We start from the raw sequence: 25955 nt of genomic DNA on the forward strand, positions 1-25955 counted from the left end.
CTAGTTTTCTAGAACAAATTCTAAAAATAAGCTAGCTACAGCATCGCTGCACAAGACATACTTCAGGTAGGTCCAGAAATTCTTTTATGAATAACTTAATTGTACCAAAGGAAAAATATGTAATAGTGAAGCAAATTTTCTCTACATATAGATCACTCTACCAAGTGCCAGATGTCTCCAAGCCCCTTGACTGTCTGCTTACCTCCAGAGGCACAATGACAGATGGTTTCTTTTTCAGCTCCTCACATTTTCTTTTCTTACAGATCTGATGGCTGTTCTTTCTGTTCTTGCAGTAAGTACATTCACCACAGTTGGTCTTCTGCTGGCAGGGTTCACAGACCCCACATCGTTTTCTTTTCTTCTTTTCCAAAGTGGGTAGCAAAGTGGTATAGGAAGAATTGGAGGTACTGACCATTGGCACTGGCATAGTCACCACTGTGGTGTTGACAACATGAACTGTGCTGGTTACACTGACCTGGGAGTTCCCGTTGTCTGATTTGCTGGGGCCAGCCTGGGAGAGTTGGGCAACACCCAGTGAAGCATGGAAGAGTCCTCTCTCATGGACTAATGGGAACCCCTGAGTGTTAGATGGCAAGAAGCTTATATGAACCTGTTTCTCATTTTCAACATTACTGATACCCATTACTGGAGGTAATGAATTTTTCTCTGAGTTTGATGATGATTGAGGAGTGTGTCCTGAGCCCAAAGGCAAAATCTGTATAGCACCCTGGACTGCAAGTCCATATGAGACAGTGCTTTGGGGCTCAGGCCATTTGGAAGGAGCACTAAAGGTAGCAATTGGATTTGGAGGAACAGGAAGGAAGACAGGCAAGTCTGGGCCAACACCCCCATTCATATCAAGAGTTTCTTGTTGGTCTAAAATAGTACCAAAGATCTCTCCTCGGGCTGGAATAGCACCAGGAATCTCAGGTGGATTTGGGGTCTCACCCAGGGCCTCAACATGAACTGGGTCAGCCCCAGGATGTTCCCATTGGTGTGGGATAGCACCAAAGGCCTGTCCTAGAACAGAGGTGGTATCGGAAACTTCCTGTTCATTTGAAGTAGCTTTGAAATCTTGATGATCTGGTTTAGCACCAAGGATTGCTTGTTTTGAGCCTGACAAGAGGAATTTTATTACAGAGGTAGGAGATGTAGACCCACCAAGAGCCAAGCAGTTTCTAAGGTTCAATTCAGGTATAACCTTATCAGTACTGGAGGTGGGGTAGCGATCATCTTCACTTTTAATGGGATCCAGGTAAGGATCAGATAACTTAAGGGATTCCACTCGTGAACCCAACTCTTCTAACTGAATGCTGGGGTTTCCTTGAGAGGTAACTTTGGGGGTTGCTCTTTGGGGCAAAGGAGCACACACTGTGTCCTGAGCAAGCATGTTTGGGGAACCACTGATATCATTCAATGTCTCTTCAGAGAATAGTCCTTCACCACAGCGTGTCCGTTCCAGTGGCCCAGGAAGGATCTCAGCTGCAGGGCCACTGTGGGTCGGGATATTGATTTTGGAATCCTCAACTCTTTGGGACCAAGACTGAGTTGTCTCTTGGCTCTTACCTTTAATTAAACAGGAATTCTGTACATCAATTAGAGTCTCCATATCAGGAAGGACTTGGGTGTCTTTCATTGGAACCAAATCATTTTCTGAGTGCTTTGCTCCCAAATCAGGGAGTATCTTATAATTATAATCATGTTGGTTTTCTAAACCTTTAGAAAGTGGAACCTTTTTGGATTTGGCTATGACCAGTGGGGGTTGGGAGAGTCGCCTGCTAAGAGAGGTGCTTCGTAGCGCCATTGTAAACCCATTGCACGTTAAGGACTCTGGGTTCTGAAAAAGAACCTCAGTCCTATCCAAACTCATGCGTGCTGCTCCAGCTCTTGTCAGAAGGCTTCTGACTGGCATGGGTGGTTTAGGTTCTGTTTTTCTCTTAACATCTCTTTCTTGAATTAATTGTTTTAATTTTCCAGGGCTTAAAGTCTTGACCGATGCCACAGTTTTGTTGGCTGCCTTGGTTGTCTTTCGCAGTTGACTGTTTTTCTTTTTCTTGTTTACATCTTCCTTCCTGACTAATCTGGAAGGCCTTGCATGGCGAGATCGAGACATAGTTATAGAGTAGGAAAAAATGAAAGGGCACAGGAAGCAGAGTCATTGGTCCTTTGGAAAGTCTCACTTCTGAGGAGAATCTGGATGCACTGCTCTTGAGCTCAGTCACACAAGGTTTTGGTCTGAAATAACAACAAAAAGCACTGAAGTGAGTCTTTTTCTATGCATTCCCCTTTTTGAAATAGAATATTCACTACTCATTGTTTTTTTTTTATTTTTTTTGAGACATGGTCTTATTCTGTTGCCCAGGCTGGAGTGCAGAGGCATGATCACAGCTCGCCACAGCCTGGACCTCCCCAGGCTCAAGCAATCTTCCCACTTCAGCCTCCCAAGTAGCTAGGACTACAGGCTCACATCATCACACTCAGCTAATTTTGGTATTTTTTTGTAAAGACAGGTTTTCACCATGTTGCCCTGGCTGGTCTCTACTGGGCTCAAGCCATTCACTCACACTGGCTTTCCCTACTCCTAGGATTACAGGCATGAGCCCGACCACTACTAATTAATAATTCAAAGTAAAGACCAGGAGAAGTGGTTCATACCTGTGATCCCAGCATTTGAGAAGGCTGAGGCAGAAAGATCACTTGAGGCCAGGAGTTCAAGACCAGCTTGGGCAACATATGCAGATTCCATCTCATAAAAGTAAAAATAGTGTCTGGGCGCAGTGGTTCACACCCGTAATCTCATCACTTTTGGAGACAGAAGCGGGTAGATCACCTGAGGTCAGGAGTTTGAGACCAGACTGGCTAACATGGTGAAACCCTATCTCTACTAAAAATACAAAAATTAGCCAGGTGTGGTGGCAGGCACCTGTAACCCAGCTGCTCGGGAGGCTGAGGCAGGAGAATCACTTGAACCTGGGAGGCAGAGGTCGCAGTGAGCCAAGATCGTGCCATTGCACTCTAGCCTGTGTGACAGAGAGACTCTTTCTTAAAAAAAAAAAAAAAAAGAAAAAAAAGAAAGGAAAAAGAAAAGCTATTGGGTACAGTGTTCACTACCTGAGTGACAGGACCAATTGCACCCCAAACCTCAGCATCACACAATATTCCAAGTAACAAACCTGCACATGTACTCCCTGAACCTAAAATAAGAGTGGAAATTATTATTTTTTAAAAAAAGAGTCTACGGCCATACCACCCTGGAAGCGTCCCATCGAGTCTGATCTCAGAAGCTAAGCAGGGTCAGGCCTGGTTAGTACTTGGATGGGAGACCACTTGGGCATAACAGGTGCTGTCGGCTTTAAGAAAAAAAAAATACTAAAGTATCCTTTAAACCTTAGATTCACTATAAAGCTTCTTTAATTACTATGACAAATGATTTAAGTTGATGAATTTCCTCAAATAAGGTAAGCATGGGGTTTTCTCCACATTAGAAACCACACTTCTTTATGAGATTTTTAATTAAAAAAAAAACATTTTTTTTTTTTAGATAGGTTTCCCTCTGTTGCCCAGGCTGGAGTGCAGTGACATGATCGTAGCTTACTGTAACCGTGAACTCCTGGCCCCAAGCGATCCTCCCCACCTCCCAAAGTGCTGAGATTATGGGTGTGAACCAGCATGTCCAGTTATAAGTGTTTTAAAGCTTAAATCCCAATCTTTACAAATTTGAATACTTTAAAAATTATCTCTTTCCTGAGCACATTCCTACCTTGGAAGAAGTATCATCTGTTTGATAGTAAAGCTGGTAAAACCAGAGGAAAAAGAGGCTTATCTAATGTAAGAAATTCTCCTCCCTGGAGATCCAACAATATTCCTACCACATTCCAATTAACAATCCACAAATTTTGAGCTTTTCACATGCACACCAGAACAGCATAAAATCTCAGGAGACAGTACTGATGAATTTGATTACAAATAGACTCATTGGTCCAATACATCTGTTGAGCACCTGCTATGTCTAAGGAAGGCATTGTGGCGGACACTGCCCAAACCCAGAAAAAGTCCCTCTTAATGACTGCAGGTTTGGTTCTAAAATCCCTTCTACAAGATCCCAAAAGTCTCTCTCTCTCTCTCTTTTTTTTTTTTTTTTGAGACAGGGTCTCACTCTATCACCCAGATTGGAGTGTAGTGGTGCAAACTAGGCTTACTACAGCCTTGACCCCCTGGGCTCAAGTGATCCTTCCACCTCAGCTGCCTGAATAGCTGGGACCACAGGCATGTGCCACCATGCCAGCCTAAATATTTAATTTTTGTAGGCATGTAGTCTCACCACTTGACCTTGGGTCTTGACTTGGGTCTTTTTAGATTGCCTACCCTGACCCAAAATAAGACAAAGCTCTGAGCAAAAACGAAGCTCACTATAGTAGGATATCAACAGTCTCTCTAAAGATAACAGAATCAAGAGTGTGACAACAGAAATTTTTTTTTTTTTCTTGAGACGGAGTTTCGCTCGTTACCCAGGCTGGAGTGCAATGGCTCAATCTCAGCTCACCGCAACCTCCGCCTCCTGGGTTCAGGCAATTCTCCTGCCTCAGCCTCCTGAGTAGCTGGGATTACAGGCACGTGCCACCATGCCCAGCTAATTTTTTGTATTTTTAGTAGAGACGGGGTTTCACCGTGTTGAACAGGATGGTCTCGATCTCTTGACCTCATGATCCACCCGCCTCGGCCTCCCAAAATGCTGGGATTACAGGCTTGAGCCACCGCGCTCAGCTGACAACAGAAAATTAAGACTAGTTGTCAATTGATACCAGCTGTTGAATTCATGAGAATACATGGTATAGGAAAATGGTTACCAACAACCAGTCTGTGATCAACTGATCAATGGTTGTGACAAACCAAGGGAAAAAACGGTGGTAATGTAAGGTTCCTCATAAAGCTGAATGTGTTTGTTTTTCATGCCAGACAGGTAATGCACTGATAACATAACAAGATTCATGGGTGGCACATCTCACACATATGCATGTACACCCACCCAATAACCCCACTCATGAACTACCAAAGGATCAATTTGTTCATTTAAAACAACTCTCTTGGCTGAGAATGGTGGCTCATGCCTGTAATCCCAGCACTTTGGGAGGCTGAAGCCAGAAGTTTGAGACCAGACAGCCTGGACACAAAGCAAGACATCCTCTCTGAAAAACAAGACACTTTCTCTGAAAAAAAAAAAAAAAAAAAAAAAAAAATATATATATATATATATATATATATACACACACACACACATATATGTATATATATATATATATACACACATATATACATATATATATATTTTGAGACAGAGTCTCATTCTGTCACTCAGGCTGGAATGTATGGCATGATCTTGGCTCACTGCAAGCCTCCACCTCCCAGGTTCAAGTGATTCTCGTGCCTCACCCTCTCAGGAAATTGGGATTATAGGCGTGCACCACACCTGGTTAATTTGGGGGTTCACTATGTTGAGCAGGCTGGTCTCCAACTTCTGACCTCAGCCTCCCAAACTCTGAGAAAAATTAAAAATAGATTAAAAAAAAAAAAAAAACTCAACTGTCCTTTATTCTGAGATTATCCTTTCCCAGTTTTCCCCACTAAAATGTCTTTCTAAAAACAAGTAAGTCCTGTCTTTTGTGAACAGATAAGGTAGATTTATTTTTTTATGTTATTATTTGGCAAACTAAAAAGTTTGGCAGCCTTCTATCATTCTCAATCTCTTTAAAAATTACTGATCAAGCCGGGAGTGGTGGCTCAAGCCTGTAATGCCAGCACTTTGGGAGGCCAAGGTGGGTGGATCACGAGGTCAAGAGATCGAGACCATCCTGGTCAACAAGGTGAAACCCCGTCTCTACTAAAAATACAAAAATTAGCTGGGCATGGTGGTGCACGCCTGTAGTCCCAGCTACTCGGGAGGCTGAGGCAGGAGAATTGCTTGAACCCAGAAGGCAGAGGTTGCAGTGAGCAGAGATCGTGCCATTGCACTCCAGTCTGGGTAACAACAGCGAAACTCCATCTCAAAAATAATAAATAAAATAAAATAAAAATAAAAATTACTGATCTGACCTAGGTAATTCTAGGACCCACTGGTTAGTTTCATGTGTAAAGATGATCTCACATCACAAAGTCCTGGGTTTGAATCTGTGATTGCCAGTTGTGTGTCTTTCAGAGAACTACTTAATTAAGTCCACGTTCCTTCAACTAAAATGAAGTCGTTTTGAGGTTTCAATGGGCTCCCACAGGAAAAACCTAGTGGCACTGGTTTCATCCTTGTGGTGTCTGTGGTTGAGTGTCAGGAGACATGGGTAGCAGAGTAAAAAGATAAACGTTGGAAATAGGCTGACCTGCATTCAGTTTTCAGCCCATAAACATTAGTAGATTCTGACAAGTTCCTTGGTATCTGTATACCTATGTTTCTTCATGTGTAATACAAAAGAAAATCTAATAGTATTGACCTCACTGGGTTATCATGAGAATAAAATGAAATAATACGTGTAAAGGCTTAGGACAGGGCAAGCACATAATAGGTGTTTCATAAATAGGAGCTAAAATAAAAACGCTGTTTGCAACTCCAAAATACGAGAGACAGAGAGAAAATAAGTGATAGTTATCATTTTTATGGAACCAGTTTAACCCAGAGTTTGCTATATTCTACAGAACAAGATTTCTTGGTTCAGTTCCCACCTTTCATGCTGCATAGGTTACACACAGAGTTCCCAGGACACTACATTTAGTCAATGTAATGTGTCTTTAAGACTTTTAAAATAAACATTAGTGATAACATCAAATATACAAAAAATGTTTTTGTTTTTGTTTTTTTGAGATGGAGTTTCGCTCTTGTTACCCAGGCTGGAGTGCAATGGCGCGATCTCGGCTCACCGCAACCTCCGCCTCCTGGGTTCAGGCAATTCTCCTGCCTCAGCATCCTGAGTAGCTGGGATTACAGGCATGCGCCACCATGCCCAGCTAATTTTTTTTGTATTTTTAGTAGAGACGGGGTTTCACCATGTTGACCAGGATGGTCTCAATCTCTTGACCTCGTAATCCACCCGTCTCGGCCTCCCAAAGTGCTGGGATTACAGGCTTGAGCCACCGCGCCCAGCACAAAAAATGTGTTGATAAATCTGTACTAAATACAAACACTAGGCCAGAGAATACTTCTCTTGAATTCTTGGCATCTAAGCTTATTGCTTTCCCCTTCTTCCAAAAGAAAATCAAAAAAGTTTTGGCTTGCAGTAATTCAGTCTTTGGCTGTGAAAAACTGGAGGATATTTTCTCCCAAGACCACTGTTTTTGTACAAGATTTTCAGAAAACAGAAAAATTAAAAAAATAAAAGAAAATAAAAAAAGAAAATAGAAAACTAAAAAAACCTTAAAAATAAAAAATAAAAAAAAAAAGGTTTTCAGAAAACAAGACATTCCAATTCCAGTTTCCAAAAAGTCAACAATACCTTTATCAGGATGCATTTTCATTACAAAAAGCAATAGATTTTAATCTCTCAAAAATCAACAATATCATTAAAAGCGTGCTTTCAGGGCCGGGCGCGATGGCTCAAGCCTGTAATCCCAGCACTTTGGGAAGCCGACGCGGGTGGATCACGAGGTCAAGAGATCAAGACCATCCTGGTCAACATGGTGAAACCCCATCTCTACTGAAAACACAAAAAATTAGCTGGGCACGGAGGCGCCTGCCTGTAATCCCAGCTACTCAGGAGGCTGAGGCAGGAGAATTGCCTGAACCCAGGAGGCAGAGGTTTCGGTGAGCCGAGATCGCGCCATTGCACTCCAGCCTGGGTAACAAGAGGGAAACTCCGTCTCAAAAAAATAAAAATTAAAAAAAAAAAAAAAAGCATGCTTTCTCTCTTGTATCAAGATTATACTGCTAAAAAATTCTTAGGACTATATAATCTAGTCATTGCAATCAGCCACAAAAATTAAAATTTATATATGTAGGCAAATAATCTGGGTATGCCAGAGGGTGTCATGGGATCTGCTTTGAAAGTAGTTTACAAACTGATCTCTTTCTCTCCTATATTCTTTTATATTTTTAAATTGAAATGCTTTAGAAAAGCAGACTTGTAATTAAGATAATCTATGATTCAAACCCTACCTCCTAAAAAACAGCTTGTCAAGGAAATAGAAAAGGTATGAACAACATGGATTGGGAAGATGTGGCTTCTTTAAATGGTAACAGCCTTTTTATAAGATCATGAAAGAGGCCAATGACCCCTGAAAAACACAACTGCAGGGAAGAAAACCACTGGGTACCACCCAGCCAGAGAATCAGAAACAACCAGAAACAAAACAAGGGCTCCTGCAAGACCCTGATTTTTATCACCCTTTGCTCCACTATTGAAACGTAAACTTCTTTTTGCAAACTAAGTTGACCCAAGAGCTGATCTCATTGAGTTGGGGCAGCAAGCTTATCTTGAAATTTTGAGGAAGGTGGGGGGTGGGAGGGGAAGAGAATGTAGTCCACTCCATTAGATAGGTCCACATTCAAATATGGACCTCAAAGATCTCAGGAAATTAATTTCTCTTTTTTTTGTAAACAGTACTAAATGCACCAATTTCATTTTTAGTGCTTTTATCATACAAAAATATGTGTGCATCTGTGTGTGTTTGTGTGTATATATGTGTCTATATATACATATAGACACATATATACATATATATATATTCATATATATATGTATATATATATTCTTTTTAACAGAGTCTTGCTCTGTCACTCAGGTATATCAAGGCTCACTGTAACCTTGACCTCCTGGGCTGAAGTGACCTTGACCACCTCAGCTTCCCAAGCAGCTGGGACTACAGGCACATGCCACCACACCAGACTAATTTTTTCTTTCTTTTGTAAAGATGGAGTGGTCTTACTATGCTGCCCAGGCCAGTTTTGAACTCCTATCTTCAAGCCATCTGCCCTCCTCAGCCTCTTACAGTGCTGGGATTACAGGTGTGGGCCACCAAGTACAGCAAAATGTTTATTTTCAAAGAAATATTCAGATCCTACTATTCAGATAAACTAAAATATTTCCAGCAATCACATCTCCCCTGTGTACACTCTTCCCTAATTCTACTTCCATTTTTCATTTATTACAAAAACTGATATTTCAATGTTTATCAAAATTAGGTTTGCTTTGTTTTTTGAGATAGGTCTCGCTCTGTTACCCAGGCTGGAATGCAACATGGCTAACTATAGCCTCAAACTCTTAGACTCAAGTGATCCTCCCACTTCAGCCACCCCAGTAGGTGGAACTACAGGCACAGGCCACCATGCCTGGCTAAGTGCTTTCTATTTTTCTGTAGAGATGAGAATCAGGGGTGATCTCACTATGTCACCCAGGCTGGTCTTGAACTCCTAGCCTCAAGTGATCCTTCCACTCAACCTACCAAAACAGAGATTATGGGCATGAGAAAGTTAATTTTATTCTAACCTGGAATGTCTTCAAGAGTCAGTGAAAGTGCTACAAAGATAGCTACGTGATAACATGGTCTGAAAAGAAATTAAGACTGGAGACCCTGTTGTTAAGCATATATTGTAGGCCAAGAGGGGAATCCTGTGCAATTAACAAACACCATCCTGTGAGTTTGTGCTGTCATGGAAAGAAAAAAAAAAATTTCTGGGATGTAAAACATTACTCAATCAACAGATCTCTTCATCAGAGAGCACGAAGACCCCCTAAACAACAGTAGAACATTTTTTTGGCCAGGCAAGGTGGCTCACACCTATAATCCCAAAACTTTGGGAGGCCCAGGTCAGTGGATTACTTGGGGTCAGGAGTTCAAGACCAGCCTGGCCAACATAGTGAATCCCCGCTTCTACTAAAAATACAAAAAATAGCACGGCATGGCTGCACATGCCTGTAATTCCAGCTACTCGGGAATGTGAGGCAGGAGAATCACTTGAACCCAGGTTGCAGTGACCCGATATCATACCACTGCACTCCAACTTGGGAAGCAGAGCGAGACTCCATGTGAAAAAAAGAAGAAAAAAAAACTAATAGAACATTTTTCCCCCCTAAAACGTCCTTGTAACAAGGGAACTACAGAGTATGTGATCCAAAATTATATGCAGGGAGATAATAACCCAACTAAATTTTTTGAATAACTACCTTGCTTAGAGAATCAATCTGCAAAATGGGGTTATAAAAAGGAAAAAAATAAGGCCGGGCGCAATCGCTCACACCTATAATCCCAGCACTTTGGGAGGCCGAGGCAGGGGGATCACGAGATCAAGAGATCGAGACCATCCTGGTCAACAAGGTGAAATCCCGTCTCTACTAAAAATACAAAAATTAGCTGGGCATGGTGGTGCGTGCCTGTAGTCCCAGCTACTCGGGAGGCTGAGGCAGGAGAATTGCTTGAACCCAGAAGGCGGAAGTTGCAGTGAGCCGAGATCGTGCCATTGCACTCCAGTCTGGGTAACAACAGCAAAACTCCGTCTCAAAAAAAAAAAAAGGAAAAAAAATAATAAAAAATTAAAAAAAAAAAAAAAAAAGAGAGAGAGAACAGAAAGCTGACTTCTTAAAGTGTAAGAGTTTTTCTGGTCCAGGCACGGTGGCTGTTGCCTGTAATCTCAGCACTTTGGGAGGCTGAGGAAGGTGGATCACGAGGTCAAGAGATTAAGACCAGCCTGGCCAACATGGTGAAACCCTGTCTCTACTAAAAGTACAAAAATTAGCTGGGCGTGGTGGCAGGCACCTGTAATCCCAGGTACTAGGGAGGCTGAGGCAGGAGAATTGCTTGAACCCAGGAGGCGGAGGTCACAGTGAGCCGAGATTGCAACATTGCACTCCATCCTGGATGACAGATCAAGACTCAATCTCAGCACTAAAAACACAAAAATTAGCCGGGCATGGTGGCGTGAGCCTGTAGTCCAGCTAGCTGCTTGGAAGGCTGAGGCAGGAGAATCGTTTGAACCCTGGAGGCAGAGGTTACAGTGAGCCAAGATTGCACACTGCACTCCAGCCTGTGTGACAGAGTGAGACTCCGTCTCAAGAAACAAACAGGCCAGGTGCGGTGGCTCACGCCTGTAATCCCAGCACTTTGGGAGGCCAAGGCGGGTGGATCATGAGGTCAAGAGATCCAGACCATCGTGGTCAACAAGGTGAAACCCTGTCTCTACTAAAAGTACAAAAATTAGCTGGGCATGGTGGTGCGCGCCTGTAGTCCCAGCTACTTGAGAGGCTGAGGCAGAAGAATTGCTTGAACCCAGAAGGCGGAGGTTGCAGTGAGCCGAGATCGTGCCATTGCACTCCAGTCTGGGTAACAAGAGCGAAACTCCATCTAAAAAAATAAATAAATAAAAAGAAACGAACAAAAAAAACCAATATTGACAGCAATATGTCAGAAAGATCCTCTCCCACCTATGTCCCTCCTTTTTCTGGATCCTCCAAAATCCTCTGGGCAAAAATGCTTAACTGATGCAACAATCCAGCCTTCATGTCAATTCAAAGTCATATTTCAATTCTTCCCACTACCAGTGGTGGCCAAAAACGTGGTATTTGCATACACAGAGGTAGCTGCAAGAGATTGATTTCACAGTCCCTCCATTCACCTCCATTGAACTTAAAGCCTCTTGCACTTGGCTGAGAAAAACAAGATTTAAAACATTTCTTTTAAAAAGGCAGCACCTGGCTCAGTTTCATCCAGCAACTAAGTTCTACATCAAAAGGAAGAGTAGGCAGGCAACCGCTTGCTGTTCCTAGATAGTCTTCTACCACAGGAAGTGTGAGAGCCCTCGGCACAAGTAAAAGCTGTTCAGGGAAACTCACTAGAATGCCAGTACATTTAGTCAATAGTTCCTTCCATATGTAAAACACCCCTGCTGCCCTGCAGAGAGCAAGGGGGGAAAAGAGCCAAGAAAAGGGAAGGGAGACGTTAGAATAGAGGTAGAACGATCTTTCCAAAGACAAGAAAGGCATGAAACGCATTTAGGAGAAAGTAAAAGAAAAAGCATACTAAGGAATAAAATGCCCCCCCCCAAAAAAAAAGAAACAAAAAAAGGCCAAAAACGAAAGAAGGGGAAGAAATTTATAGTTAAAAAAAAAAAAGAAAGAAAGAAAGAAAAACTGAGGAAAGGAAAAAATTACTTATAGTAAAACTGAGGACGGGCTCGACATTTATAGTAATAAAGCCAGAATATAAAAAGACAACTGCGATCAAAAGGCTGACGACAAAAAGTAGAAAGCCCAAGGGGAGGGGGAAATCAAGTGTGCAGGAAAGGCAAGATACAGAAGAAGGTGGGGGAGGGGAGACAAATCAGATGGGAGAAGGAAGAGAAACAAAGGGCAGGGACAGTGGAGATCCAGCCCTCCCACTCATCCATTCTGGAAGACCAGCCCAGAGAGCAATCAGTTAACTCTCATTAAAATGGAAAGTGGCAGTCCCAGAGTTCTAAGCCTGGACTCCTCGTCTTCGCAAAGATAAAGGAACACTGTCTGCCATTTCCTGTATATCTTGATTCTGAAATTTAATTGAAACTATAAGTTGGCTTTAAAGACAGACAGATTGACAAGCTAATTAAAATCTCTTAATTGGGGGAAAAAGGGGACCCATACGACCAATACCGATAAAACTGGGAAACACACCAGAAGCCACCTAAGCCTTTCGATTTTTTTTTTTTTTTTTTTTTAGACTGAGTCTCCTCTTGATCTTGACTCACTGCAACCTCTGCCTCTCGGGTTCCAGCGATTGTCCTGCTTCAGCCTCCCGAATAGCCAGGACTACAGGCATGCGCCACCACGCCCAGCTAATTTTTTTATTTTTTGTAGAGATGGGGTTTCACCATGTTGGCCAGGATGGTCTCGATCTTTTGACCTTGTGATTCGCCCACCTCGGCCTCACCAAAGTGCTGGGATTACAGGCGTGAGCCACCGCGCCCGGTCTGTCTTTTGAATCTTAACTCATACTAATCTCCTTATTTCCGTGCCTATCTACGTGTACCTCTGCTCCTGGTTTAACTGTAACTGTAAATTCCCAATATGCTCCAAATAACCCTTGCCCTCACTGGTTAAGAAGCGCCTTTTCCATATTTTTTCGTATCCTGAGGCCTAATTAAACCATTTATTTTATTTTACTTTATATTTGGGGCAGGGACACCGAGCACACTCAGGTCCAGGGGAGACCCAGAGCTCCTGCTCTACAGCGCCGCCCTTCCCGGTGGCGCGCGCGGCTCACCCCGCCGGCCCAGGGCAGGGTATCTAATCATATTCTCTCTCCAAGGTCTGGCAGCACTTTTCAAACATTTCTTCAAAAACCGGTCATTACTAGGACGTATTGTGCAGCTCGTTTAGTGCGCCAGAGTGGAACTGGGGCGGAGGGGAAGAGGCACCCTAAAAGACCCATGCAGGAAGGTTGGCTAACTTGGAAGAGGGACGAATGGGGGGCGCGGGAAAGATCCGAGGCTGGAGTTAAGTGTTCTCTTGGAGTCACCTTAGTTTTTACTGGATCAGTAATGGCCAGTGTGGGCTTCTCGTTAACGTGGAAAGGTTACCAGCACCGTCCAATCCCTTCCTGGTCACTTCTTGTAGTATATACATACATGCAGAGAGAGAGAGAGAGAGAAAGAGACAGAGACAGACATAGGAAGATGAGCCCGGGAGGGGACAAGAGCGGAGACCGGAGCCGTGGAGGAGGGAGAGAGGCATGGAGAGAGGGGGAGAGCATTTTCTCTCGGGGGGCGGTAGGTGGTGCGGCCGCCTCCTCGCCCTCGGGCGGGGCCCAGGCCCCTCACGTGCTGCACGACCAGCCCCCGCACCCAGCTCCGCTCACCTCCCACCCTCGGGGCCCGCTCCGGGATCCCGCCAGATGGGGACTGATGGGATCGCAACGCCAGAGGGGCCAGCGACCCAGTGGCGCTCATAAATGAGTTTCTTAAATGCTGTTTTGACAGAACACACACTACCCTCTCTTCCCTTCTTCCCAGATCCTTATAACTGCAAGCCAACTCCTAGCAAGACTCCATCACTGCCTCCACTCTAAACATTTCATCCTTGAAGCCGCCTTTCCGAAACTCTCGGGGAGACAGGCGCCAAAGTATTTCCTACCAACCTGTCTCTCATATAAATATGGGGGGTAAGAAAACTTGTTTAGGGGGTACGCTTGAGCACGGAACAGCCAGGGCTCCCCACTCACAACTTGCACAGACTCTTGCACAGACTCCGAGGCGCCCCGACCTCCGACTCCCCAGAGGGGCCAGGAAATCACTGGCACATTCAGCCATCTCCGGCAGGCCACACTTGCCCTCCCCCAGCCCCGTTTCCAGCGCAGCCCCGGGTCAAAGCCCCAGGCGTCCCTACTGCCCCGCACCCAGCGCTTTGGCGGGGCCTCCGGGGCGGGTGGCCGAGACCTCCGGCCGGGAGCATTGTTTACCTCCCGCAACAAAAGCGCACCGAGCGTCCCGGGATGGGGGGTCGCAGAGGGGAGCCAGCCCACCCCAGCGGTAGCGGGAGAGCCACGGACGCTGAGTCCTGGCTACGTCCAGCCCGCGCGGAGCGCCGCCTCCCGACCCCCCTCGGGCCTCGGCGTCGGAGTCCTAGCTCCCTGCACCCCTGCCCTCTGCCCCGGCCCCAACTCACCGCTGGCCGGGTCACACTCCCAGGGCAGCGCACGGCCCCCAGCTCCAAGCCTGCACCAGCCCTCGGGCAAACTTTCAAACTCGCGCTGGTCCCCACAACTTTGGAGCCCCGGGCCCCGGCGGGCGCGAGGGCGCGGGCAGGTCGGGGAGGACGCCTAAGGGCTCCCAGCACAGTCTAGGCCCAAACCCCCGAGGTGGGGAGAGGCTTCCCAAAGGTCCACAGAGAAGAGAGGCAGGTAGGACTCCATGACTTGGGCGGGGTATGGGGGTGTCCCAGGGGGGCAGACCCGGGAGTAGAGGGGCCAGCGGCAGCGCGCACAAAGCGGCGCCGGAGCAGACTGCGCGGCCACTCCCCGCCAGGTCAGCCCCCCGGAGCAGCAGTGTCTCCCCAGGACAGATCTCAGGGAGTGAAGCTGGGGCTCTGCCTTCGCTGGACCCTGCACAGTTGAGCGAGAGGCAAAACGCGAGCTGGATTAACCCAAACTGGAGCTGGACTCCCCTCTCGACCCCCCTCTCCCTCCTCCTCCTCCTCCTCCTTCTCCTCTCACAACTTCTCTCTCTCTTTTAAGAGGTAGAGAGGTGTCAAGGTTTGTCATTACCCTTTTTCCCAGGGGAGCTTTAGAAAAAGTTTTTAGGATCTTTAAATTGCCTGTTTACAGATGCACGAAGAAGGGGCCAGGTCAGAGATGACACCATTGAGCAATATGTAAGTCGCCAGCACGGAAAACAGCCCTCAACACCAAAAAGAGAAACCAGATGAGGATTGTGTTCCTTGACTCTGCGCTGGATGTCTGCAAAGGTCATCATAATATTTCTGTTAGTTATTTGGCGCTGGACCTCAGTGGCGGTCATACTCACTTTATGAATGAAGAAATGAAAAGGCAGGAAAAGCGAAGTTTTCCACATGAGGAGGAATAACCAGTGGCATTACGGCAGAATTAAGACTAACTATGGCATCTGAATTTTTCTCCAAATGTTTGATGGCTGTTGCTTCTTCCAACAGTCATTACACAGACAAGGGAATCCAGGACTTTAATGGCGTCACTGTGATAAGGGAAATGCTGGTTCATGGAACCTTCATTCCTTCCAGGTCAAACTTCAACTGAAAACAAGATTCAGTCCCTCATTGCCTTTCACACCATTCTACCCCCATTCTGCACTTGGATTTTATTCTTTTTTTTTTTTTTTTTTTTTCCTGAGACAGTCTCACTCCGTCACCAGGCGCCAGGCTGGCATGCAGTGGCGCGACCTCGGCTCACTGCAACTTCCGCCTCCTAGGTTCAAGTAATTCTCCTGCCTCATCCTCCCGACTAGCTGGGACTACAGGTGCGCTCCACCACGCCCAGCTAATTTTTTTGTATTTTTAGTAGAGACGGGGTTTCACCATGTTGGTCAAGATCGTCTCGATCTCTTTTTTTTTTTTTTTGAGACTGAGTTTCGCTCTTGTTACCAAGGCTGGAGTGCAATGGCGCGATCTTGGCTCACCGCAACCTCCGCCTCCTGGGATCAGGCAATTTCCCCGCCTCAGCCTCCTGAGTAGCTGGGATTACAGGCACGTGCCACCATGCCCAGCTAATTTTTTGTATTTTTAGTAGAGACGGGGTTTCACCATGTTGACCAGAATGATCTCGATCTCTTGACTTCGTGATCCACCCACCTCGGCCTCCCAAAGTGCTGGGATTACAGGCGTGAGCCACCGCGCCCGGCCTGGATTTTATTCTTATACACCTGTTATAAGCATAACCAGGCTGTTCTGAGAGATTCCTAAACTTTTAACCTTCCTCGATGATTAATACAAATATATTCTTGCACTATTATCTAGACATATAGAATGAATAAAGTTTGTCTCCTACTCAGAAGGAACAGAGATTCCAGGCTGGCAAGCAGAGCAAACTGATGACTACACTAGTGTTTTCAATGCCACAATCAGACAAAGTACTTTGGCTGGATAAAATCAGAAATATAGCATTTGAAATTTTTTTTTTTTTTGTATGTTTAGAGATGGGGTGTCTCCATGTTGTTCAGGCTGGTCTTGAACTCCCAACCTCAGGTAATCCACCTGCCACCCAAAGTGCTGGGATTACAGGCAAGAACTAATGCACCTGCCCTTTTCTTTTCTTTTCTTTTTGAGCTTGTTGCCTAGGCTGGAGTGCTGCGGTGCAATCTCAGCTCATTGCAGCCTCTTCTCCCAGGTTCAAGCAATTCTCTTGGCTCAGCCTCCTGAGTAACTGGGATTACAGACACCTGCCACCACGCCCAGCTAATTTTTGTAATTTCAGTAGAGACGGGGTTTCACCATCTTGGGCAGGCTGGTGAAACTCTTGACCTCAGGTGATCTGCCCGCCTCAGCCTCCCAGAGTGCTGGGATTACAGCATAAGCCACCCCATGCCCGGCCTGTAATAAATCCTATACAACCATTGGTGGTTTAGTGATTAGCATAGCTGCCTTCCATGAAATAAAACTTACAGACAAAAATTGATCCTTCTGAGTCAATGCTTTGAAAAGCTTACTTGTTAATACCTTGTTGGAAACATTCTACCTAGATAAAAAGAAAGAAATGTAGGGAGAGTTTAACTTCAAAACTTGATTTTCAAGGCTGGGCACAAACCTGCAATCCTAGTACTTTGAGAGGCTGGGGCAAGAGGACTGTTTGAGCCCAAGAGTTTCAGGTTGCAGTGAGCTTTGGTAAAGCCACTGCACTTCAGCTTGGGTGACAGGGCAAGACACTGCCTTAAAAAATATCCTGACTTTTAGGTGGGCATAGTAGTGTGCACCAACCCAGCTACTCAGGAGGCTGAAGCAAGAGGATCACTTGAGCCCAGGAGTTTGAGGCCATCCTGGGCAACCATAGCAAGACCCATCTCCTTGCCTCCCCAAAAAAAGGAAAAAAAAATAACATCATTTTCATCAAGAACAAAAGAAAAAGGACTATTTCCGGGCGCGGTGGCTCATGCCTGTAATCCCAGCACTTTGGGAGGCCGAGGCGGGTGGATCATGAGATCAAGACCATTCTGGTAAACATGGTGAAACCCGGTCTCTACTAAAAATACAAAAAATTAGCTGGGCATGGTGGCACGTGCCTGTAATCCCAGCTACTCAGGAGGCTGAGGCAGGAGAATCGCCTGAACCCAGGAGGCAGAGGTTGCGGTGAGCCGAGATTGCACCATTGCAAATCCAGCCTGGGTAACAAGAGCAAAACTCTGTCTCAAAAAAAAAAAAAAAGAAAAGAAAAAGGACTATCATAAAATAATGGTATTCTGGCTTTTGTCAGTTAACTAAAATAACTTTAAAATGTATTGAAATAGGAAAATCATACATCTGTGTAGAAAGATGTCTGTGGTAACACTCATTCCCCTCATTCCACAAATGTGCCTTCAGTCCCTACTTAGTGCCTGACACAGTTCCAAACTTGGGGAAACAGAAATGAGCAAATGGAAACCTCTGTCCTGTGGAGCTTGCATTCCATCATAGTGTAGGAGTCCGGGTACAGAAAATAAAGAAAACAAATGAGCAGTATATACAGTATATCAGATAGTGATAGCACCAGGATAAATGTAGGGGGAGGGGAAAGGCAGGGAAGGGGACAGAAAATGCTGGGGAAGGTTGCCATTAAAACAAAAAAATAGGGTGCTGTGGCTCAAGCCTGTAATCCCAGCACTTTGGGAGGCTGAGGCGGGTGGATCATGAGGTCAAGAGATCGAGACCATCCTGGCCAACATGGTGAAACCCCATCTCTACTAAAAATACAAAAATTAGCTGGGCATGGTGGAGCGCGCCTGTAGTCCCAGCTACTCGGGAGGCTGAGGCAGGAGAATTGCTTGAACCCAGGAGGTGGAGGTTGCGGTAAGCCGATATTGTGCCACTGCACTCCAGCCTGGTGACAGAGTGAGACTCTGTCTCAAAAAAAAAAAAAAAGTAGGCCGAGAGCAGTGGCTCACACCTATAATCCCAGCACTTTGGGAGGCCAAGATAGGTGGATCACCTGAGGTCGGGAGTTCAAGACCAGCCTGGCCAACATGGTGAAAACCTGTCTCAACCCAGAAGGCGGAGGTTGCGGTGAGCTGAGATCCTGCCATTGCACTCCAGTCTGGGTAACAACAGCAAAACTCGGTCTAAACAAACAAACCTGTCTCTATTTTTTTTTTTTAATAAAATAAATAAATAAAAATTTTAAAATAGCCGGGTGCAGCAGCTCACGCCTATAATCCCAACACAAATATTTTAGAAGAGACGGAGTTTCACCAGGTTGGCCAGGCTGGTCTCGAACTCCTGACCCTCAGATGATCCACCTGCCTCTGCCTCCCAAAGTGCTGGGATTACAGGCGTGAGCCACCACACCCAGCCGGTTTGTTTTTGCTGTCGCCCAGGCTGGAGTGCAGTAGTACAATCTTGGCTCACTGCAACCTGCTCAGGTTCAAGCAATTCTTGTATCTCAGCCTCCTAAGTACCTGATTACAGGCATGAGCCACTGCACCTGACCAGAATTGTAATTTTGAATTCAGCAATCAAGGAAGACCACATTGAGTAGATCTGAAAAAGTAAAGGAGGAAGCCAGAGAAGGATTGCAGGCTTAAGAAAAAGCAAGTGCATAGGCTCTGAAGGCTGAATTGTGTCTGTGTAAATAAAATACTTGCATTATGTTTCACAAAGGCAAACAATTGTAAATCATCTAAATGTCTATCAGAAAGGATAGGTCCCGGTGCTGTGGCTCTTGCCTGTAATCCCAGCACTTTGGGAGCCAAGGTGAGAGGATCAGGAGATCAGGAGATCAAGACCATCCTGGCCATGGTGAAACCCCGTCTCTACTAAAATACAAAAAATTAGCCAGGCGTGGTGATGGGCGCCTGTAATCCCAGCTACTCAGGAGGCTGAGGCAGGGAAATCACTAGAACCCAGGAGAGAGAGGTTGCAGTGAGCCAAGATTGTGCCCTGTACTCCAGCCTGGTGACAGAGCAATACTCTGTCTCAAAAAAAAAAAAAAAAAAAAAAAAAAAAATGGCTGGGCGCGGTGGCTCACACCTGTAATCCCAGCACGTTGGGAGTCCAAGGCAGGCAGATCATGAGGTCAGCAGTTCAAGACCACCCTAGACAACATAGTGAAACCCCAACCCCATCTCTACTGAAAATGCAAAACTATTAGCCAGGCATTGTGGCAAGCACCTGTAATCCTAGCTACTCCGGAGGCTGAGGCAGGAAAATCACTAGAACCCAGGAGACAGAGGTTGCAGTGAGCCAAGATTGTGCCCTGTACTCCAGCCTGGTGACAGAGCAATACTCTGTCTCAAAAAAAAAGGGGGGGAGGGGGGCAGTTTGCCCGTGGGTGTGTGAAGAGAGACAGTCAGTGTGGAGGCCACAGGGGACTCGCCAGGATGAGCAGCACCTTAGCTAAGATGGCGGAGATAGTAGCTGAGATGGCTAAGATTCAAAAGAGCAAGGCCACAGCACACCACCTAGGGCTGCTTAAGGCTGGTCTTACTAAGCTTCATTGAGAACTCATTACTCCAAAGGGTGGTGGTGGTGGAGGTCCAGGAGAAGGTTTTGATGTGGCCAAGACAGGTGATACTCGAATTGGTTTTGTTGGTTTTCCATCTGTGGGGAAGTCAACACTGCTCAGTAACGTGGCAGGGATGTATTTGAGGTAGCAGCCTATGAATTCACTACTCTGATCACTGTGCCTGTGTCATATACAAAGATGCCAAGATCCAGCTCCTGGATCTCCCAGGTATCATTGAAGATGCCAAGGATGGGAAAGGTAGAGGTCGTCAAGTCATTGCAGTGGCCCGAAACTGTAACTTGATCCTGATTGTTTTGGATGTTCTGAAACCCTTGGGACATAGGAAGATAATTGAAAATGAACTGGGGTGTTGGGGGGGAGAGAAAAAATAAAGAAAATGAACTGGAAGCCTTTGGCATTCGCTTGAACTACAAACCCCACAACATAGGCTTTAAGAAGAAGGACAAGGGAGGCATTAATCTCACAGCCACTTGCTCTGAGAGTGAGCTGGATGCTGAAACTGTGAAAAGCTTTCTGGCCAAATACAAGATTCATAATGCTGATGTGACTCTACATAGTGATGCTACAGCTGATGACCTCATTGATGTGGTGGAAGGAAACAGAGTTTATATCCCCTGTATCTATGTGTTAAATAAGATTGACCAAATTTCCATTGAGGAATTGGATATCATCTATAAGGTGCCTCACTGTGTACCCATCTCTGTCTATCACCATTGGAATTTTGATGACCTATTGGAAAAGATCTGGGACTATCTGAAACTAGTGAGAATTTACACCAAACGCAAAGGCCAGTTACCAGATTACACATCCCCAGTGGTGCTTCCTTATTCCAGGACCACAGTGGAGGATTTCTGCATGAAGATTCACAAAAATCTTATCAAAGAATTTAAATATGCTGCGGTCTGGGGTCTCTCTGTGAAACACAATCCTCAGAAAATGGGTAAAGACCATATGTTGGAGGACGAGGATGTCATTCAAATTGTGAAGAAGTGAAAATTTCCCCCTTTCCCATCTGCCGGGCGAACCACAACAGCCTTCCCCATGATCAAGCACCCTACCCCAGTTCTTTTTGGCTTTGACAGTCACTGGAGGCCGGGCGTGGTGGCTCACACCTGTAATCTAAACACTTTGGAGGCCAAGGCAGGTGAATCACCTGAGGTCGGGAGTTCAAGACCAGCCTGGCCAATATGGTGAAGACCTGTCTTAAAAAAAAAAAAAAGAAGAAGACAATCACTGTATCAGGATCCAGGGAGGGAGATGGATTTGTCTTACCTTGGTGTCGCTGTGTATGTTGAACTGCATAAAAGACCTGGTACACTGGTCAGCTACCTTCCACTGGCCAAGTCTGGCACAATTTCAAGTTTGGTAAAGAGAATTATCTTGGAGAAACAAATTTGAGAGTCATCAGCATGTAGATGATATTAAAAACCACATTGACAGCCAGGTGCAGTGCCTCACGCCTGTAATCCTAGCACTTTGTGAGGCCGAGGCCGGTGGATCACCTGAGGTCAAGACCAGCCTGATCAATACGGAGAAACTCCGTCTCTACTAAAAATATACAAAATTAGCTGGGCATGGTGGCACATGCCTGTAATCCCAGCTACTTGGGAGGCTGAGGCAGGAGAATTGCTTGAACCCAGGAGATGGAGGTTGCAGTGAGTGGAAATCATACCACTGCACTTCAGCCTGGGAAACAAAGCAAGACTCTGTCTCAAAAAAAATAAAGAGGTATGAAGATTATGTCATAGAGTATCAGAACTGCACTTATCTAACTCATAGAAATATAACTCTAATTCCCTTTCAAGTTATTTCTCATTTTACTATTACTACTGACTGCTCTATCTCTAAATCATCTTAACCACTCTGCTTACTGAATTATCTTGGCTAGTGACATGGCAGGGGGCGAAATGATCATTATTTATTTATTTATTTTGCGACAGAGTCTCAAACTGTCACCCAGGCTGTAGTGCAGTGGTGCAATCTTGGCTCACTGCAATCTTCGTGTCCTGGGTTCGACCAATTCTTCTGCTTCAGCCTCCTGAGTAACTGAGACTACGGTGTGCGCCACCATGCCCAGCTAATTTTTTTGTATTTTTAGTAAAGACAGGGTTTCACTGTAATGCCGGTTGCCTTGCCGGGAGGTTGGACACACCCACCTCTGCACCAGGCACCAGGCTCTGCACTCGGCACCTAGCTCTGCCGCATGGCTCCCCTGGAAGGCTCAAGCTGATGCAAGGCTCCTGGCCAGCTCTCCCACTGGAAAACCTGCCCAACAACCTGCCAACCAATAGCGGCCTGCCCCATCTCAATTCCACTCTCCTGGAGTTAATCAGAGCACCCAGCTGTTGCTCATTCCTTCTAGCCATAAAAACCCCACGCCCCAGAAAGTTGACATGACTTCCCTGGCCCCTTTCCCTGGGACCATGGAACCTCGCCCGGGAGCTGAATAAATTGGATTTTCTTTTTCTCTTCTTTTTTTTTTTTTGTGACGGAGTTTCGCTCTTGTTACCCAGGCTGGAGTGCAACGGCACGATCTCAGCTCACCGCAACCTCCGCCTCCTGGGTTCAGGCAATTCTCCTGCCTCAGCCTCCTGAGTAGCTGGGATTACAGGCACGTGCCACCATGCCCAGCTAATTTTTTGTATTTTTAGTAGAGACGGGGTTTCACCATGTTGACCAGGATGGTCTCGATCTCTTGACCTCATGATCCACTCATCTCAGCCTCCCAAAGTGCTGGGATTACAGGCATGGGCCATCGCGCCTGGCCCAGATTTTCATTTTCTTATACTGGCCTCAATTTCCTCATTTTAAACATGGCAATAAACCTTACATTCACCTTATTGGCCAGGATGATACTGATCCCATGACCTCGTGATCTGTCCGCTTTGGCCTCCCAAAGTTCTGGGATTACAAGTGTGAGCCACCGAGCCCAGCCTGGAAATGATTTTTATAATATATCATACTTTCCTCAAACACACATATACATGTAGAGAGTCTTTCCTAAAGAATATAATCTCAGGGCCGGGCGCGGTGGCTCATGCCTGTAATCCCTGCACTTTGGGAGGCTGAGGTGAGTGGATCACGAGGTCAGGGGTTCAAGACCGGCCTGGCCAACATAGTGAAAACCAATCTCTAATAAAAACATCAAAAATTAGCAGGGCATGGTGGTGCATGCCTGTAGTCCCGGCTACTCAGGAGGCAGAGGCAGGAGAATCGCTTGAACCCAGGAGGCAGAGGTTGCAGTGGGCTGCACTCCAGCTTGGGCAACAAAGCAAGATTTTGTCTCAAAAAAAAAAAAAAAAAAAAAATATATATATATATATATATATATATATATAATTTCACTCCTGTATGTAATCCCAGCACTTTGGAGGTGGGCGGAACACCAGGTCAAGAGATAGGGACCTTCCTGGCCAACATGGGGAAACCCCATCTCTATTAAAAATACAAAAATTAGCTGGGCATGGTGGCATGTGCCTGTTATCCCAGCTACTTGGGAGACTGAGGCAGGAGAATTGCTTGAACTCGGTGGGTGGAGGTTGCAGTGAGCTGAGATCATGCCACTGCACTCCAGCCTGGCAATAGCACAAGACTTGTCTCAAAAAATTTATATATATAAAAAAGGCAGGGCTCAGTGGCTCACGCCTGTAATCCCAGCACTCTGGGAGGCCAAGGCAGGAGGATCACCTGAGATCGAAAGTTCGAGACCAGCCTGATTAACATAGAGAAATCCCATCTCTGCTAAAAATACAAAAAATTAGCTGTGCATGGTGGCACATGCTTGTAATTCCAGCTACTCAGAAGGGTGAGGCAGAAGAATCGCTTGAACCTGGGAGGTAGAGGTTGCCAGTGAGATCTCACCATTGTACTCCACCCTGGGCAACAACAGCGAAACTCCGTCTCAAGTAAGTAAATAAATAAATATAAACACATAAATAAAAGAATATAATCTCCATTGGCCAAAATTTTAAAGTTTGGTAACACTAAGTGTTAGTGAGGAATCGTCCTGGTAATATAAATGATATAGTAACTAAAGAAGGCAGACTCGGCCAGGCACGGTGGCTCATGCCTATAATCCCAGCACTTTGGGAGGCTGAGGTGGGTGGATCACGAGGTCAAGAGATCGAGACCATCCTGGTCAACATGGTGAAACCCCATCTCTACTAAAAATACAAAAATTAGCTGGGCATGGTGGCGCGTGCCTGTAATCCCAGCTACTCAGGAGGCTGAGGCAGGAGAATTGCCTGAACCCAGGAGGTGGAGGTTGCGGTGAGCCGAGATTGCACCATTGCACTCCAGCCTGGGTAACAAGAGTGAAACTCCGTCTCAAAAAAAAAAAAAAAGACTCATTATTTCCTATATGGAGATCAGGGTCTGATGAGAGAGAGAGAGAGAGAGAGAGAGAGAGAGAGAGAGAGAGAGAGAGACAGAGAGAGAAATGAAGTTGGGCCAGGTAGCGCATGCCTGTGGGACCAGCTACTCAGGATGCTGACCTGGGAGGGGTTTGAGCAGCAACACAGCAAGACCGTGATTCAGTAAATAAATAAAATAAAAAATAAATTCAATAGATATGTAGGTGATATAATAGTAGGTAGTAAAGAGTCAGTTGTCCCTTGGTGATCTAGAACAGCACACCCTGCATGGTCCTGGGGGATAGTGGGGGTAGCTGGGCAAGATACATCTGTAGCAGCAGAAGCCAACAGTAGCATTGAAAAAGATGCTGTGAGTTGGGTGGGGAATCCAAAGGAGAAAGAAAAATTTCAAGTAGAAAAAACTCAAGGATGCTGGGCACTGTGGCTTATACTTGTAGTCCCAGCTACCCAGGAGGCCTGGGCAGGAAAATTGCTTGAGCCCAGGAGTTGAAGGCTGCAGCAAGCTATGATTGCACCACTGTACTCCAGATTGGGTGACAGAGCATGACTCTGTCAAAAAAATAAAATAAAACATTATTTAAAATGAAAAAAAGAAGCAGGGCTCAGTGGCTCACACCTGTAATCCCAGCACCGTAGAAGGCCGAGGTGGGTGGATCATGAGGTCAGGAAATCGAGACCAGCTTCACCAACATGGTGAAACCCATCTCTACTAAAAATACAAAAACCTGCTGGGCGCGGTGGCTCAAGCCTGTAATCCCAGCACTTTGGGAGGCCGAGGTGGGTGGATCACGAGGTCAAGAGATCGAGACCATCCTGGTCAACATGGTAAAACCCCCTCTCTACTAAAAATACAAAAAATTAGCTGGGCATGGTGGCGCGTGCCTGTAATCCCAGCTGCTCAGGAGGCTGAGACAGGAGAATTGCCTGAACCCAGGAGGCGGAGGTTGCTGTGAGCTGAGATTGAGCCATTGCACTCCAGACTGGGTAACAAGAGTGAAACTCCGTCTCAAAAAAAAAATTAGCTGGGTGTGGTGGTGAGTGCCTGTAGTCAAAGCTACTCAGGAGGCTGAGGCAGGAGAATTGCTTGAACCCAGGAGGCAGAGGTTGCAGTGAGCCAAGATTGTGCCTGGGCGACAGAGTTAGACTCCGTCTCCAAAAAAAGAAAAAAGTAAAAGAGAAAAGAACCATCTGAGTCATGGCACCAAAAAAAGAAAAAAAAAAGACCCCAAGGGAATGACCAGAGAACTACCAAAGAGAACTTGCACTGAGCACCTATTCAAGAATTGGCATTTACTGTCACAAATTAAGGGAAAAAGTAGCTTTGCGCAGTGGCAGTATCATAGCCAATGAGGTTTATTTGAGGCGTGATTATTGCTAATTGAAAACTTTTCCCAATATTCCGCCATGAAGACTTGAAATATAGTTGGCACTGGCAATTGTTGACATTCTCTACTGAGA

General features: G+C 45.6%; 1 protein-coding gene, 2 non-coding genes and 2 pseudogenes across 8 annotated transcripts in view; 3 read left to right on the top strand and 2 right to left on the bottom strand.

Annotated features, from left to right (window-relative positions):
* Positions 1–15017, bottom strand: part of TET1 (tet methylcytosine dioxygenase 1) — a 137252-nt gene extending 122235 nt beyond the window's left edge. For all 6 annotated transcript variants that reach the window (XM_078345765.1, XM_078345764.1, XM_002756304.7 and 3 more), the window contains exons 1-2: positions 14610–15017; positions 203–2235 (exon numbers count right to left, since the gene is read on the bottom strand). Coding sequence is in view for 4 of the 6 variants with exons in the window: in XM_002756304.7 (XP_002756350.4) it covers positions 203–2113 (1911 nt within the window). In the remaining 2 variants the exon portion in view is untranslated. The remainder of the gene's footprint in view (positions 1–202; positions 2236–14609) is intronic.
* On the top strand, positions 3234–3352 carry LOC118146472 (5S ribosomal RNA; annotated as a pseudogene).
* Positions 4951–5058, bottom strand: LOC118146600 (small nucleolar RNA U13). The gene has a single exon (XR_004732450.1). It is a non-coding gene; the product is annotated as a small nucleolar RNA U13 (small nucleolar RNA).
* A 4961-nt stretch (positions 15018–19978) lies between the features above and the next one.
* Positions 19979–21117, top strand: LOC100391388 (developmentally-regulated GTP-binding protein 1-like; annotated as a pseudogene).
* Positions 21118–25814: 4697 nt separating this feature from the next.
* Positions 25815–25955, top strand: LOC118146632 (U4 spliceosomal RNA). The gene has a single exon (XR_004732472.1). It is a non-coding gene; the product is annotated as a U4 spliceosomal RNA (small nuclear RNA).

Source organism: Callithrix jacchus, chromosome 12 (assembly GCF_049354715.1).
Source record: "Callithrix jacchus isolate 240 chromosome 12, calJac240_pri, whole genome shotgun sequence".
Taxonomy (NCBI): Eukaryota; Metazoa; Chordata; class Mammalia; order Primates; family Cebidae; genus Callithrix; species Callithrix jacchus.